Source organism: Carlito syrichta, unplaced genomic scaffold (assembly GCF_000164805.1).
Source record: "Carlito syrichta isolate Samal-C Ts95f unplaced genomic scaffold, Tarsius_syrichta-2.0.1 Scaffold309472, whole genome shotgun sequence".
NCBI classification, from domain to species: domain Eukaryota; kingdom Metazoa; phylum Chordata; class Mammalia; order Primates; family Tarsiidae; genus Carlito; species Carlito syrichta.
Genome location: NW_007253568.1, coordinates 496,847 through 511,572, shown reverse-complemented (window position 1 = coordinate 511,572; position 14,726 = coordinate 496,847). Strand labels below are relative to the sequence as shown.

Genomic DNA, 14,726 nt, shown 5'->3' with positions numbered 1-14,726 from the left:
AGCTTCGAGCCCAGGCTCCACGACCGCCGCAGGCACCCGCCCACCAGACCCTGCCCGGGGCAGCCCTGCCTGTTCGGACCCTGCTGCTGATGACACCTGGCGGAAGGCCACCATGGAGGGGGATGGTTCAGACTCACTGGTGAGTGGGGGAGGACCGTCGCCCCCACTTCTACGGCGGCGTGCCGGGGCCCCGGGTCTTTCCCCTTCCTCCGCCCTGAGCCGGGAGGGAGCCTCTCCCCGAGAAGTGAGGGCTGGCGTGGGTGGCCCCGCTTCCTCTTCGCCTTCCCCGCCCCGTGCCAGGTTCCGCAACCCGGGGAGCTCCCTCTCAACCCCCCAGAGGGCCGGACTCGGGTCCCCCGGGCCCTGAGGAGCGCGCAGATCCGGCGATTGCCCACCTGAGCAACTGGGGAATCCCGGCGGGGCTCGTTAATGGGGCCCAGGCTGTAGAATGGGTTGCTTTGGGGAGCCGGGTGCGGGCCGAGGGCCGGGGCGCGTGTGCGACCGCCCTTTGTCTGGAGCGCCGGGGGCCCGCGCTCGAGTCCGGCTCGGACCCCCGCGGGTCTCGCCGCCTCCAGCTGAGGCTCCTCCCGCCTCTGCCTGCTCGAGGGGGGCGGGCCGGCGCCCTGCAGCTGTCGGGGCGCAAGTGTTTTTTTGTTTGAAGGGGTAGGATGTACATTTCTTCCAAAGTTTCTCCACGATCCCCTTGGGAACCGCTTAATTGAGGAAGCCAGCACATCACATTTCTCTTAATCAGATTGTTTCCCCCTCTATGAATATAGGATAAACACTCATTTGTCTTTTGGGTAAAAAATGCTGTGTGTCCATTGTGATTAAAAAGCCATATCCAAGTTACTGCTTCACGTGCCAGAAAAATGGAAATGATTTTAGACTTCCTCCCGTGAGAGGTAAACTTTAAATTTTGAACATCCAGGACAATATTTTTCTTTGAATTAGGTGTCAAACCCTTTGTGAAATGATATAGGATGTGAATATCTATATTCTTTGATGTGAATTGTGAGGTGTGATTATCTTATTTCCAAATTTATGAACGTTGTGATGTGATGTGGCTTTTTATCAGACATTTGAGTCATGCAATAAGGGGCACTGCATTGACAGACTCACTGACAGTGATACAGCAGGTTGGTTCTAAAGCTGTTAAATTGTCAGGGGTTATTAAGGTACTTTGTGTCTGCTTTAGGGAGAATAGGTGAGCATACATTTTTATTCCATGACAACATGTGAATTCAGTTTTAATTTTCTGTATATTTCTCGTAGTTGGAATGATTGCCCAAGGTTATGAGTACTTTAATGTTGGACTGTCGTTAAAATTGCAAGGATGCTGACTATAAAATTCATACATTTGAAGTTTGGGATATATGAAAAAAAAATACATAGATGGGAAAACGACTGTGAGATCATCACCCTTTTTTTGTTGTGTTGAGTTGAAAATGTTTCTCATTTAGAATAATGAAGTATTTTAGAGCACTAGTAGTATTGAGAGCACTTACAGTGGTCATTCTACATACTTTTAAGAGTCCTCTACACTCATTTAATATTCATGAAGTGCTTTTAAGATAGCTGCTTTGATATACAGAATGAACCTCATGCATTTTAGCAGTATTCTAGTTGCAGTATATGAAAAATGGTCATGTTTAATGTAGACAATTGCTGATAATTCAGCTTATAAGTAGATTTCAACTAGAGTTCCATAGATGTACTGACTGACTTCATTTTTAACAGCTCTTATTTTTTCGCCAGTCACAGAGTTAATTCACTAAATAGTGATATAGTCTTACTCACAGAGCTGTATTGAGAATTTTTATTAAAGTAATCTACTTTTAGGATTTCACTGAAGTCCTAATTAATGAATTGTTCATGATTTGAATGATGACTTTATTCTTTTTGATAAAATATTATGGTCTCTTAATATGTTATATAATTTTTCCATATATACATATGTATAAATATATATAGATAGGTTTTTCCCCCCCCTTTTACTATCTCATTTCCCTTTAGTTCTAGGCTATGGATATTGAGGGGGAGTTGATGATATCAAATTATATAGTTGAAAAGGAACTTTAGATTTATAAAACTTAATTTCTTAATTTTTCTTGGGAAGGTAAACATGTATTTGTACAAAAGGTATAATAATGTTAATGTATTTACCCATTAAGAGCCTTTACTATGATTTTTTTCTCTTCAATTTAAGGTTACCATTAAGAATATCGAAAGAGAGCTCATTTGCCCAGCATGCAAGGAGCTGTTTACCCACCCATTGATTCTCCCTTGTCAACATAGTATCTGTCATAAATGTGTAAAAGAACTCTTACTGGCTCTTGATGATTCATTCAATGATGTGGGATCAGACAACTCCAATCAGGGCAGTCCTCGACTTCGGCTCTCCTCCCCTAGCATGGATAAAATTGACAGAATTAACAGACCAGGTATGGTAGAACTTTGGACTGGGAATGGGGGTGGAGCAGGTTGGCGGGGAGCTTATAGGTATATATTCAGTGATTACTGTTGATGCAAAATGAATTTTGTCATTTTGAGGGTTAATTTTTCTGGGTGAATAAATCAAAACTAGTTATAAAAGGTTCTACTACCCATTAAAAATGTCAAAATGAACTCTTGCTGTCTTTTGATACTCAGTTAAAGTGGATATTGGTTCTTGAACACCAACTTTGTGTTAAACTCCTTATTAACCATGTCTGTATTTTAGGAGATGTTTTGACCCTGTGATGTCCTTGACATAATAAGATAATGGACTACTGAACTGCTAACTAGGAAAACATTCATATGTAGTAATAGTTAATAAATACTGTAGATTTAAGAAAGAAGTTTACATAATGACTAATCCTAATTAATTTTTTAGAGGAATTATTTTATATCATTTTATCCCACCTGAGAATTTTATTTTCCTCATCCTTTTTAAATCTATTTTTAAAACAAGGATTTTAAGCATCATGCACAGATGTAGAATTCTGTAGTAATGTATAGAAGATCTAATTTGATGTGTAGCACATATGTCCTATCATATAGCCAATGATTAAATTGTTGAAATCACTGGGGATGCTGAAATTCAAGGCCAAGTCCTAAAACAAGGTGGTGGAAATACCAGTCTCATGTTAGGCATGTCCAATTTGGGCCTTTAGGCTTTAAGTTTAATACTTTTGTCCACTCTTTCTCTAAGTTGCATTTTAGAAAATGTTATCTTCTTTTGATCTATCCTGTGATATTGGGTCTCCTTGGGTGATATTTATGTTTATGTACTCCATCAGAGAGTAGAAAAGAGTATAATTGTTTTAATGTGATATTATGCTATTTTAAAAACATTTTTTGGTCAGGCGTAGTGGCTCATGCTTATAATCATAGCACTTTGGGAGGCCAAAGGCAGGAGGATTGCTTAAGCCAGCATTTTGAGACCCTCCTAGGCAACAAAGAAGGACTTTATCACTACAAAAAATAAAAAAAATTACCTAGTCTTGGTGGTGCATGCCTCCTGTAGTCCCAGCTACTCAGGAGACTGAGACGGAAGGAACACCTGAGCCCAAGGTGGTTGAGGCTGTGTTAGCTGTGAGCAGGCTATTGCACTCCAGCCTGGGTGACAGAGTGAGACCCTAACTCACAAAAAACAAAAGCAAAAAAACACTTTTTTTTTTTTTAAATGGCAGTTACGAATTACTTGGAAGCTATTTTGCACATATAGAAATTGTATATACCAAAAAGGGAGCAGGATCAGGCAGGTTGTGAGAGTGCAGGGAGTAAGTATGAGGACAGAGAGGGTCATGCTCATTGTGAGGTCATTACTTTTATGTTTCCCTCCTCGCTACCAATCTGGCACTCTCAGAGGGGAAAGAGAGCATCACTTGAAATAATCCTACCGGATGAAATTTGATATTCTATTGGTGGATCTTTATTGGCCAGATAGGGACCACTGCTTGATTGACCAAGGAAAATTTACTTTTTGTATGTTAATACTTAATACAAACAATTAAATGGAATTTTAGTTATGTACTAGTATTTCTACTTATAATTAGATTGCACTCACATACGTATTTAATGAAATCTTGTATTTTATGTGAGCTTTTAATCTTAAGATTTGGTTAGTTTTTATATATGATTCATGTGAAATACTAGATGAAAGTTAACTTTGTGTTTCTGGGAATTTTACCTACCATGGTACTCTGAGTGCTTAAATATTTGTTGAATAACAAACCTCTGCTACAAGATTCATACAAAGAACATGCCACAGTGGCTTATGTTCAGTAATAGCGGCTTTTTTTTTTTTTTTAGAATAAGAGTTCAGTTCCACCATATATTTCATTGTCTAGGCCAGAAATGGAATTACTGAGAGATTCCTCCCTCTTCTTTAGGAAGTACCCTATGAATCCTATAAAGTTGAATTATGTCCTGAGGGGGGATTCTAGAATGGTGAAGAATTTAGAAACTTTACTGTGAAGAACTGTACAGGAGAGGAAAAAGGATGACCACAGAATATGATGGTTGTCTTATGGATGGAAGCATGGTCGTCTTTAGCAAAAATTCCAGATCAATGTGAAGGTAGAACAGGAAGACGGATTTTACTTAGCATTAAAAGAAGACAAACACACTCATCTACGGTTGTCTAGAAATGAAGTGAACTGCCTAATTCTATCAGATCCCTGTTGCTAGAAGTGTTTAAATTAGGTTTCAAATTTAGGTGTTGCAGGGACCAAATAGGTGCATTAATGAAGCAGGCCCCAGACATAATAAATACAGGACTCTTTTTTATTTTACTTCTTTGATATAGAGACAATGTTTCATTTTCTCAGTAATTCAACTACTTATAGGAAAACCACCAGTGCTCAATTGTCACCAGCCACCTGACATAGGCCTCCCTGTTGGAGAGGTGGGGAGTGGCTGGGGATTGTGAAGACTAAAGTGATTGCCTTTAAAAGGTACGGTAGCCACTTGGCAGTAGTGAACTATCATGTGGGGTTGGGAATGCCAGCTGTTGTCAGATCTATTGGTTTTTCACAGAAACTTGATAGTGTTTTTTATTGAAATCTTTTTAAAAAACATTGAAAATTCAAATTATTTAAAATTATCATGCCAATCAACATAGGGCAGGACAGCCAAAACATATCTTTGATTCTGACCCATTCAGCTTTTAGGCCATTGGTGTTTGCAGTCTTTGTTTTAAACAAAGTAGATGGATGGGTGACTACTGTCTGTAAATATTGTAGAAGGCATTTCTGTTTTGGGTAGTAGGTTGGGCCAGTTGTTCAATTATTTTCCAGATCTCCAGCATTTAATTTCTATGCCTTACTGAATACCAGTTGTGTTCATGCATTCAACAAATATTTGAGTGTCCCCTGGTTACGAAATATGGCTAAATGCTGAAGAGTGATGAACAAGATAGACCTAACTTCTTTCTTTAAAGACACATATAGCCTAGCATTGTACAAAGTTTCATAGAGATGTTCTTTATCAAGAACACATAGATTGCAAGTTATGTGTTGGGTCCTCCAGAGAGTGAGATTGTTTCAAGTATGGTAGTTATTTCTGGAGGTTTTTAATCAGATGAATGCACATTTTGGGATTGCACTTCACATGATCACCAACTTAAACTAGTAGAAGACACTGTTTTACAAATAAAATGTTACTTGCCCTCCATTTATTGGGCATTTGCTTATAGTTTTTAAAAAAATAAATGCATGGGTAAGTAATGTTCCTTTTTTTCCTGACGGATTTCTTTTTAATTTTTTAAAAAATCATTTAGACATACTTGAGAAGGAAATCAGAAACCCAGTTCTGAGCAATTGAGGCAGGAGGAATAGAATTCTGAAAATTAGTTTTGCCACTGGCTTAATAAAGTGATTAGTTAGACCTGTACTGTCCAGTATGGTAGCCACTAGCCTCACATGGCTATTGAGTGCTTGAAATGTGACTAATCTGAACTGAGATGTGCTGCAAGTGTAAAATACACACTTAGAATTTAAAAATACTGTGAAATAGTCTTTAATAATTATTCTATTGATTCCATTTTGAAATGTCAATGTTTTGGATATAGTAGGTTAAATAACATGTTATTAAAATTAATTTCACTTGTTTCTTTAATGTGGCTACTGGAAAATCTAAAATTACATATATTATACTTTTGGCTCTTATGTTTTGGATAATGTTGCATTAGACATTTGACAGATTAAAAAAAATAAAAGAGTAGCTTGAAAGGAGAGTAAGATTTGTGTGTAAAACACAATAGCATATTAAATTTTATAAAAATAAAAGCCTGCTGGGCATGGTGGCTCATGCCTATAATCCCAGCACTTTGGGAGGCTGAGGTGAGAGGATTGCTTGAGCCCATGGGTTCGAGACCAGCCTGGGCAATTTGGTGAGACCTCTTCTGTACAATAAATAAAAAAATTAGATGGGCATGGTGGCGCATACCTGTTGTTCTAGCTACTTTGGAAGAGGCTGAAGGACTGCTTGAGCCCAGCAGGTCAAGGCTGCAGTGACCGTGAGCGTGTCACTGCACTCCAGCCTGGGTGACAGAGTGAGACTCCAACTCAAAAAAAAAAAAAAAAAAGCCATATGACTGTATACTTTCGGTCATATATATGTAAGCTCTTCCCTCACCTTGTAGTTTCCTGTTGTCCAAACTAAATCTATTTAGTTTTGGAATTTTTTTAAAAACAATTTTTGGGTCAATAAAAAGTCAAACAAAAGATGCTTGATTTTACTTTGTATTTCCAACAGTTACCAGAAGTATGGTTGCTAAAACTTATAAATCTATAGGATAAAGCATAAGTCTCTTAAGCGTTGTGCCAACAATGATTTATTCTGAATTCTAGTAAAATAGCTTGATGAATGTTTTATATTGCAGGCTACCAGGAAAGACACATTTGTACTGTTAATCCAGTAATTGTACTATGTGCAGAACACAGTTACTGCTTTATCTTTTGTTAACAAGTTGTGAATCTTCTCTTTGAAATTAAATTCTAAATCCAGCTTTCTGTTCATTGTTTACAGCATCACAACGGAGATCTTTGGGGTGGAGAGGTAGAAAATGTTTTATTGCTTTTGTTGGCCGCAGGCAGTATAGCGTTAGAATTAAATTCAATAATCTTGTATACACAATAAGGTTCTCAAACATCAGTGGTCAAGTATTCAAAATTCTGTAGAAAGTGAACAGATTGAACTGAAATGACTTAAAGGTCAACAGGATTAAATTTCCAAGCACGTTCTGATGTTTTAAAGTGGGGAACACTGATTATTGGTGCTTGCATTTTGTCAATATACATGACAAGATATTTTTGAAGAAAATAACTTACTCCTTTTGTTTTTTTTTAAATATATGATATCTTAACAATCCTTTAATTTACTTACTGGAACAAAGCTTGATACTGCTGCATTTAGGAGGTTAAATAAGCTAATACTTCCTTATGTATTGAAAAATTTGATAAAGGTATTGATAATTTTTGTTTAATTTAAGATTAATAGCATAATCTTGCTTGTGTGTATATGGAGTTTTTGTTGTTAATGTTTTAAAGTATTTCATGTCAGAGTTCGTACACTCCTGTTTTAGGCTTTCTAAAATATTTGATTCTGTATGGGCCACCACCTGTCTTATTAAAAATATTTTATTTTTTACTCCAGTTGACCTTTAAAGATTATTGACTTTTTTGTGTGGAATGCTGGCGATACCCTCTATTTCATGGGAGAATAATAAATGGCTCAAATTTACCCCTTTTCTGTCTTCCTCTCCTGCATTTCATGATTTTAAAATCTTATAGCCACTTTTGGAAGCCACATGTAGTATTTTCTCCATAGACTTTTGTGAGTGTGAATTTTAAGTATTGAAATTTAGTAATTAGGAGGTGAGGAGCAGTTTGCTTTATTAAAATTATTACGTGTTTGATTTAGGGGGTATCTGAGAAAAATAATTTATACAGGTTGAAGAATAGTGATATAATACTCAAAGGATGAATGTAGCTCAGAGGCATCAGATAGTCAGAATGTGCCAAAATAAACAATAAGTTGGCAACATGAGATACCAGCCTACTGCCAAGCACCATAAAGTCCAACAGGAATGGCCAGTATGGGGAGAGGTCGTCCACGAACTGGCCAGGGGGTAGCAGTGGGGAAGTTGTGGCCAGAATGTATTTTGAAATACTTTATTTTCTCTTTGTTATTTAAATAGTTAAACAAGTGACTGAAAGCTGATGTTTTTAGGTTTCAGTCAGTCAGTTTAGGTTGCTGTAAACCAACCTGAAAATTTTTTGGAGTTTTATATTTTAAAATTGTGTTATAACTTATGCTTACGTGTTTGTTTTTTTTGAGTTGAGGTCTCACTCTGTCGCCCAGGCTGGAGTGCAGTGGTATGATCATGGCTCACCGCAGCCTTGACCTCCTGGGCTCAGGCGATCCTTCTTCCTCAGCTTTCCAAGTAGCTGGGACTATACGTGTGTACCACCACACCTGGCTAATTTTTTGATTTTTTTTTTTTTTTTTGTAGACCTGAGGTCTCATTATATTGCTCAGGCTAGTCTCAAACTCCTGGGTTCATGCAGTCCTCCTGCCTTGGCCTCACAAAGTGCTGGGATTATAGGTGTGAACCGCCCCACTTGGTGTATGTTTATTTTTTAATCTGTCTTTGAAGTAAAGATATGTGGGGAAAAGAATTTATTCTCAAAGTGGTGGTATTCACATAATTTGTAAGTATTATTGACCCCACAAATTTCAGTTTGATGTATAAAATGATTCTGCTTGGTCTACATTACTTCTTTACTTTTCCAAGCCACCATTACTTTTCCTTTTCATTATATCATGCTATTGATCAGTACTATGAACTTTCTGTGAAAAGAGAAATGTTCAGTCCTGCACTGTGCAACTGGCAACCACATGTAGCTAATGGATACTGTATCTGATAGCACAGCTATAGAAAGTAGAAAGTTGACTCTTACTACATTTTGTTCTTAGTTCCACTGTTTTGATTTTTTTTCCATTAAGTTTATTTCCCAGAATAGCCTTAGATCTCTCCTGTTTTTTTTAATTGCTCTGAACATATAGTCTATTTTTAAAAAATGAAAACAGTGGTAGAAGTATAAGACAGAAGAAATGAAATTTCTTTAACATTCCTAAGGAATAGTTGAAAGCTTTCAAAAACTATTTTAAAAAAATAGCCAAGATAGCTATTTAAATACATTATGTGAAAAATTACTTGTCTTGATTTAATATCTGATAAGAAGTTTGGTGTGATGTTTTACATACCTTATTTTTGACTATAAAAATAAGTTAACAGAGGTATACAGAAAAGGGATAATACTGTTTTCCAAATTTCTGAAGACTAAAATCTGGGTGTTATCAGTGTACATGTTAAAGTATGATTTTGTTGTCATGACTTAATTTTGTTTACCCCATTTCTTAATTGATCACAACCCTCATGAAACCAATAATAAATTATTTTTAACATTATTGAGATATTATCCATTTATTTAAATTTCCATCACCTAGTTCACATGTGCCTGCAATTAAATGTGAATTTCTATTTGTTTAAACTTGACCACTACACTGTATCACTTCCAGATTTGTCTGGCTTGTTTTTTCCCTAAATGAAATTTTCATTGGCATGTATTTTAAAAGGGGCTTTGCTGCTTTATATCATTATATGCTTGCTGTGGTGTGAAATATCTTGGACTGTATTGCATGTTTTTAGAATTATTACAATATATTTTACAATATAGGTAGGACTTCCACATTTTTATGGGGTAACTTTTTCTGTATGCATTAATGTTTAAAAATAAAAAGATTAAAAATATAATTACATGAAGATATGTAACAAACAGGCCATTCTGCATGTTTGTTACAAAAGTAGCTTCTGGGGCCCAGTGCCATTTTAGCATGCTATCAGATCATTTCAAATAAGTAATATTGTGAGCTGATGGCTGAATTTTACCTCCATTGATAACATGCCAGACATCTTTTAAGATATTCTTTTGAAAGCCGGGTGTGGTAGCACGTGCCTGTAGTTCCAGATACTTGGAAGGCTGGGGTAGAAGGATCGCCTAAGCCCAGCAGGTGGAGACTGCGGTGGCCTGAGTGCGCCACTGCACGCCTGGGTGACAGAGTGAGACTCCAACTCAAAAAAAAGAAAGATGAAAAAGATGTTCTTTTGAGTGATAATAGTCATGAGAAAAGACAATATTGATGTAGCTATTTAAAGACCTTTTCTTAATGTGGTTTACTAGTTTAACCATTCATTTTTGGTACTGGATACACAGGAGTATGAAAGAAAGCTGTAAGTTGAGACATTCGGGTTTATGTTAAGGGAGTTATTTTGTAGGCAACTAAGTCTACACATTCTTAAGAACAGATTCATGAGTAAGAGAAGGGAATATGGCATGCTTGCACCTATGGTAAATGGGCAACCCTAGATTCCTGTGAGACAGTCATGCCTGGTTTCATGATTTATTAAAGCCAGGATGATAAAACTGAACAAAAATGTGGTGTTTTAAGGACATTTATTGTATTATATATACGTAAAATTATTTATAGTACTTATTAGGTAACTTTTGGCTTACTGAATTAAGTAATCCTAATGATTCTTTGTTTCAGGTCATAAGAAGATATTAAATGGTTGGTCCCTCTTAAAGTCACTAAATTCTAGTTCTATGAATGATTTTTTCACTCTTCCATAGATTGCACTCAATTAACTAATTATCTTGCCTACTGAATTTTTCTGGATAAAACAATACTGCAGTGGGGAACCCTCTATTATAGTGGTTCTTAAAAATTTTGTGGTCCCATGTTCCTTTGAGAATCTGATAAAAGCTATGGATTTTTAACCAAAATATAATATATATATATAATAACATATATAATATATATATGATATATATGGAAAATTTTATGTGCAATTTCAAATAGTTCATGGATCTGCTTGGAGCCTATACCTGGGTCCTGGGTTCAGGACCCCTGGTCTTTCATGTATCAACTCATTTCCTGTCTGTCAGCTAAGGCTGTGTCCACTTAAATGCCTTTGGGCATGCTGTATAAAAGTAACTATGAATGTTAATTGTATGATTTCAAAACATTTTAACCCCATGTAGTATTGTATATTTTATCTTTATATCTATGTTTGACTTAATATGGGTTTTATATGATTTATATACAGAATATTTTCCTTTTCTCTCTGATTTGGTAACTATTAAATAGTTAATAACTTGGGCTTGTCTTTTGTATACTTAGGAAAGACGGTTTTAAAAAAAAGTGTTTTCAGCTGGACTCAGTGGCTCATGCCTATAATCCCAGCATTTTGGGAGGCGGAGGCAAGAGGATTGTCTGAGCCCACGGGTTGGAGACCAGCCTGGGCAACTTGATGAGATCTCGTCTCTACAATAAATCCAAAAATTAACTGGGTATGGTGGGCATGCCTGTAGTTCCAGCGACTTGGAAGACTGAGGCAGAAGAACTACATGAGCCTAGCAGGTCGAGGCTGCGTTAGCCTTGAGCATCCCACTGCATTCCAACCTGGGTGACAGAGCGAGACTCCTATCTAAAAAAATAAATAAATAAAAATAAAGCATTTTCAGCATTGAATTAATTCAAATGGAGCCACTTTGTGCATTATTTTAGTGATATATTTATAGATATATATCTTTTAAAAATATGATTCCTCTTTTCTTCATTCAAATCATTTGTCTACTGATGTAACTAATAAAAGACTTACACTAATTATACAGGCTGGAAGCGCAATTCATTGACCCCTAGGACAACGACTTTTCCTTGTCCTGGCTGTAAACATGATGTGGATCTCGGAGAGCGAGGAATCAATGGTCTGTTTCGAAATTTCACTTTGGAAACTATTGTTGAAAGATATCGGCAGGCAGCTAGGGCGGCCACAGCCATTATGTGTGACCTTTGTAAACCACCACCTCAAGAATCCACAAAAAGCTGCATGGACTGTAGTGCCAGCTACTGCAATGAATGCTTTAAAATCTATCATCCATGGGGTACAGTAAAAGCTCAACATGAGTATGTAGGCCCAACTACTAATTTTAGACCCAAGGTAAGTAAAGTATTTTTTAAGTTGGACTATTACATTTAATGTTATGAAATAAATAAACTATTATGGGTCTAGATGAAGATAGAAAGGAAATAACTTTAAAAGCAGTTATAAGAGTTTAAGGCCTATTTGTTGGTTATTTAGTATGGAGGCTAAACAGTCCCTACAGCTTAGAAGGCAATATTGTCATTTATTCTATTACAATCCAGTGTGATACGATACAATAAATGAATGTTCATAATGATCACTGTAATAGAGGAAAGGTTATGTGATCTCAGGTATGCTCTCTAAGATTGAAATGGTTGAAGTTAGAAAGTTTTTGTGCTGTAGTGTGATAAACCCATAATTACCTAGAAGTTTGACTAGGAGATTTTTTTTTTGATGTTTTTAATTAGCTAAAATCGTACTATAAATAAAATTGTACTATTGAAGCATGTGATATAATATCTTAGGTAGAATTTGAGTAATATCTTTTAATAATGCTCAAAAGAAGTTTATGTATTTTTATTTGTCCTGCTGTGTGTCTGAAAAACAATGATTTTTAAAAATATGTTTACCTCTTTCTGATTTATATAGATAAAAAGCTATAGTTTATTTAAAAATATTGTTTAGTTATAATTTAATTTTAATTATAATAATAGGCTATAGTTTATTTTTTAAAGTTATTCCTTGCAATTTAGTAACATGTAAGTATGGAAATCTATTGCATTTTGAAGCATAGAGCCTTTTGTAGTAGAAAAAAACTCAAGTTTTCTCAAAAGTATGAACTATTTCTTTCATCATGTTAAATAGTGTAGGACTAGTAGTTTAAAACAAACAGAATCTATGCTTCCATGTTTTGAATGGTTTTTCTCACACTGTCAGTCTGGTAATAGATTTATCAATTGGCTGTTGATTCTCTTTATGTTCCTCATCTCATTTTAAATGTTCAAGGCCATAGCTTTTTAGAAATGTTTGCCTTTGGCCATTGCCTTGCTAGACTCTGGTGTGGCCATGTGCTCTTTGAGCTATGACTGTCGCCATGTTCCTGGCTTTGGACCCCTCCCTTACCTTGGGGAGGTGTATCTCTTCCTTTTCTCTCTCTCTCTTTCCAATTTACCTTTTAAATAAACTATATTTTCCAGTCTAAAAAAAAAAGTTTGCCTTCAGCCTGGTGTTTTAATAACTCCTTAAATGATTAATTAAATCTATGAAAAAACCTATGATTGTTAAATGATTTTTATTGGGCATTTCATGAAATTTTGAATAGAAATTGCAGTTTTATATTTTCTATTTACAAATATAGCAAAAGATCAATAAGAGAGAACCAAATATATATGAATAGGCTATATTGAGTAAAATGATTTTTTTCCTTCAAGTGGTTAGTATTATTCAATATAGTAAAATTCTAAAAGAGTGTCCCTTATTTTACAGAATATTTGCCTATAACTTTGAGTTCCTTTGGTCATTTCTTGCATAAAGCCAAACTTTGTATTTTTAAAAAATGTAATAGCTTTGGAAATGTAGGGACTTGAACTTGTTGAAAAACTTGACATTTTTTTCCAGTTTTCCTCCTGAACCTATATACTGGTATTAGGACTTACCATATTGGACTATTTTGTTGTTGTTTTAAATGTCTGTAAGTTATCAGACAAATTATAGCTGCTTAAGATCCAATCTATTGGAATAATTAACATCTTTTTGATTTATTAGCATACTAATTTAAATTCCCCCTTACTTCCAAATGAGAACAGTTATTTTATTTTTTTCAATACTAATTGAAGGATGTTTTTATTTTTATTTTTATTAAGACTGGAAAATATAGCTTATTCAGAAAGTAAATTGGAGAGAGAGTGAGGAGATTCACCTCTCCAAGATAGGGGAGGGGTCCAAAGCTTTTGAAAACATGGTGGCTATAGCTCAAAGAACACATGGGCTGGCTTGTGCATAACAAAACAATGGCAAATGGTTGCTTGAGGTTGAATGCTTTTAAACCTTCCCTTTAAATAGGGGTAGGTCATTAAGGTAGTTGGGTGGTGGTTATTTTCATGTCATCACAAAGGGACAGGTAAGCACAGGTACTGAGGTCAAGCAATGGACACTAGGCAGATGAGTAGGCCAGTCACATGATGGCTGCCATAGTGATGGGTTCTGTCCTAGTGGGCTTGACACCCACTGCAGGAGTCCAGGAAGTTTTTACTTTTGTACCAGTGAATTCCTTAATCCATATGTGAATATCCACGCAGCTTGTCTTCAAGTTTCTGTTCTGCAGGCAGCTCAGGAAGAGGGTATAGGGTAGGTGAGGTTCCTGAATCCACTTTTGTTTCTTACCCCACCCTAGAGAGACAGTGATAATGTAGTTTCCTACTAGACAAGGCTGAGGCAACAAGGAGGGGTTCATTCTATGTAGCTCATCATAGGTGATAAGAGTAAGAGTGAGTAGCAGAGAAAAGAGAGCCAACAAGCACCTTGTCTCTTTCCATAGAGAGACTTGGGTTGGAAAAGAGAGAGAGAGTATGGCAGATCTTGCTGGGACCTCCAAAAATGTTAGGTCAAAATTCCAGCAGGGCCTTTAAATGTTAGGTCAGACCTGACTGGGGGTCTGTTTGTGATCCGGTGCCATGTGAAAAATGAGATGAATTGCACAGAAGTTAGATTGGAAAATGTAGTTTATTCAGAAAGTAAATTGGAACGAGGG

The 14,726-nt window shown here is 36.4% G+C and overlaps 1 protein-coding gene across 4 annotated transcripts in view; it reads left to right on the top strand.

Annotated features, from left to right (window-relative positions):
• Positions 1–14,726, top strand: part of TRIM36 (tripartite motif containing 36) — a 42,919-nt gene that overhangs the window by 10,103 nt on the left and 18,090 nt on the right. Inside the window, exons 2-4 of one of the 4 annotated variants that reach the window (XM_021717211.1) lie at positions 2,210–2,444; positions 7,015–7,044; positions 11,727–12,052. In XM_021717211.1, the coding sequence (XP_021572886.1) occupies positions 2,210–2,444; positions 7,015–7,044; positions 11,727–12,052 (591 nt within the window). Of the gene's footprint in view, positions 1–6; positions 140–2,209; positions 2,445–7,014; positions 7,045–11,726; positions 12,053–14,726 lie in introns of those variants that run through there. The other 3 variants (XM_008067297.2, XM_008067296.2, XM_021717212.1) reach the window with 3 other exon arrangements.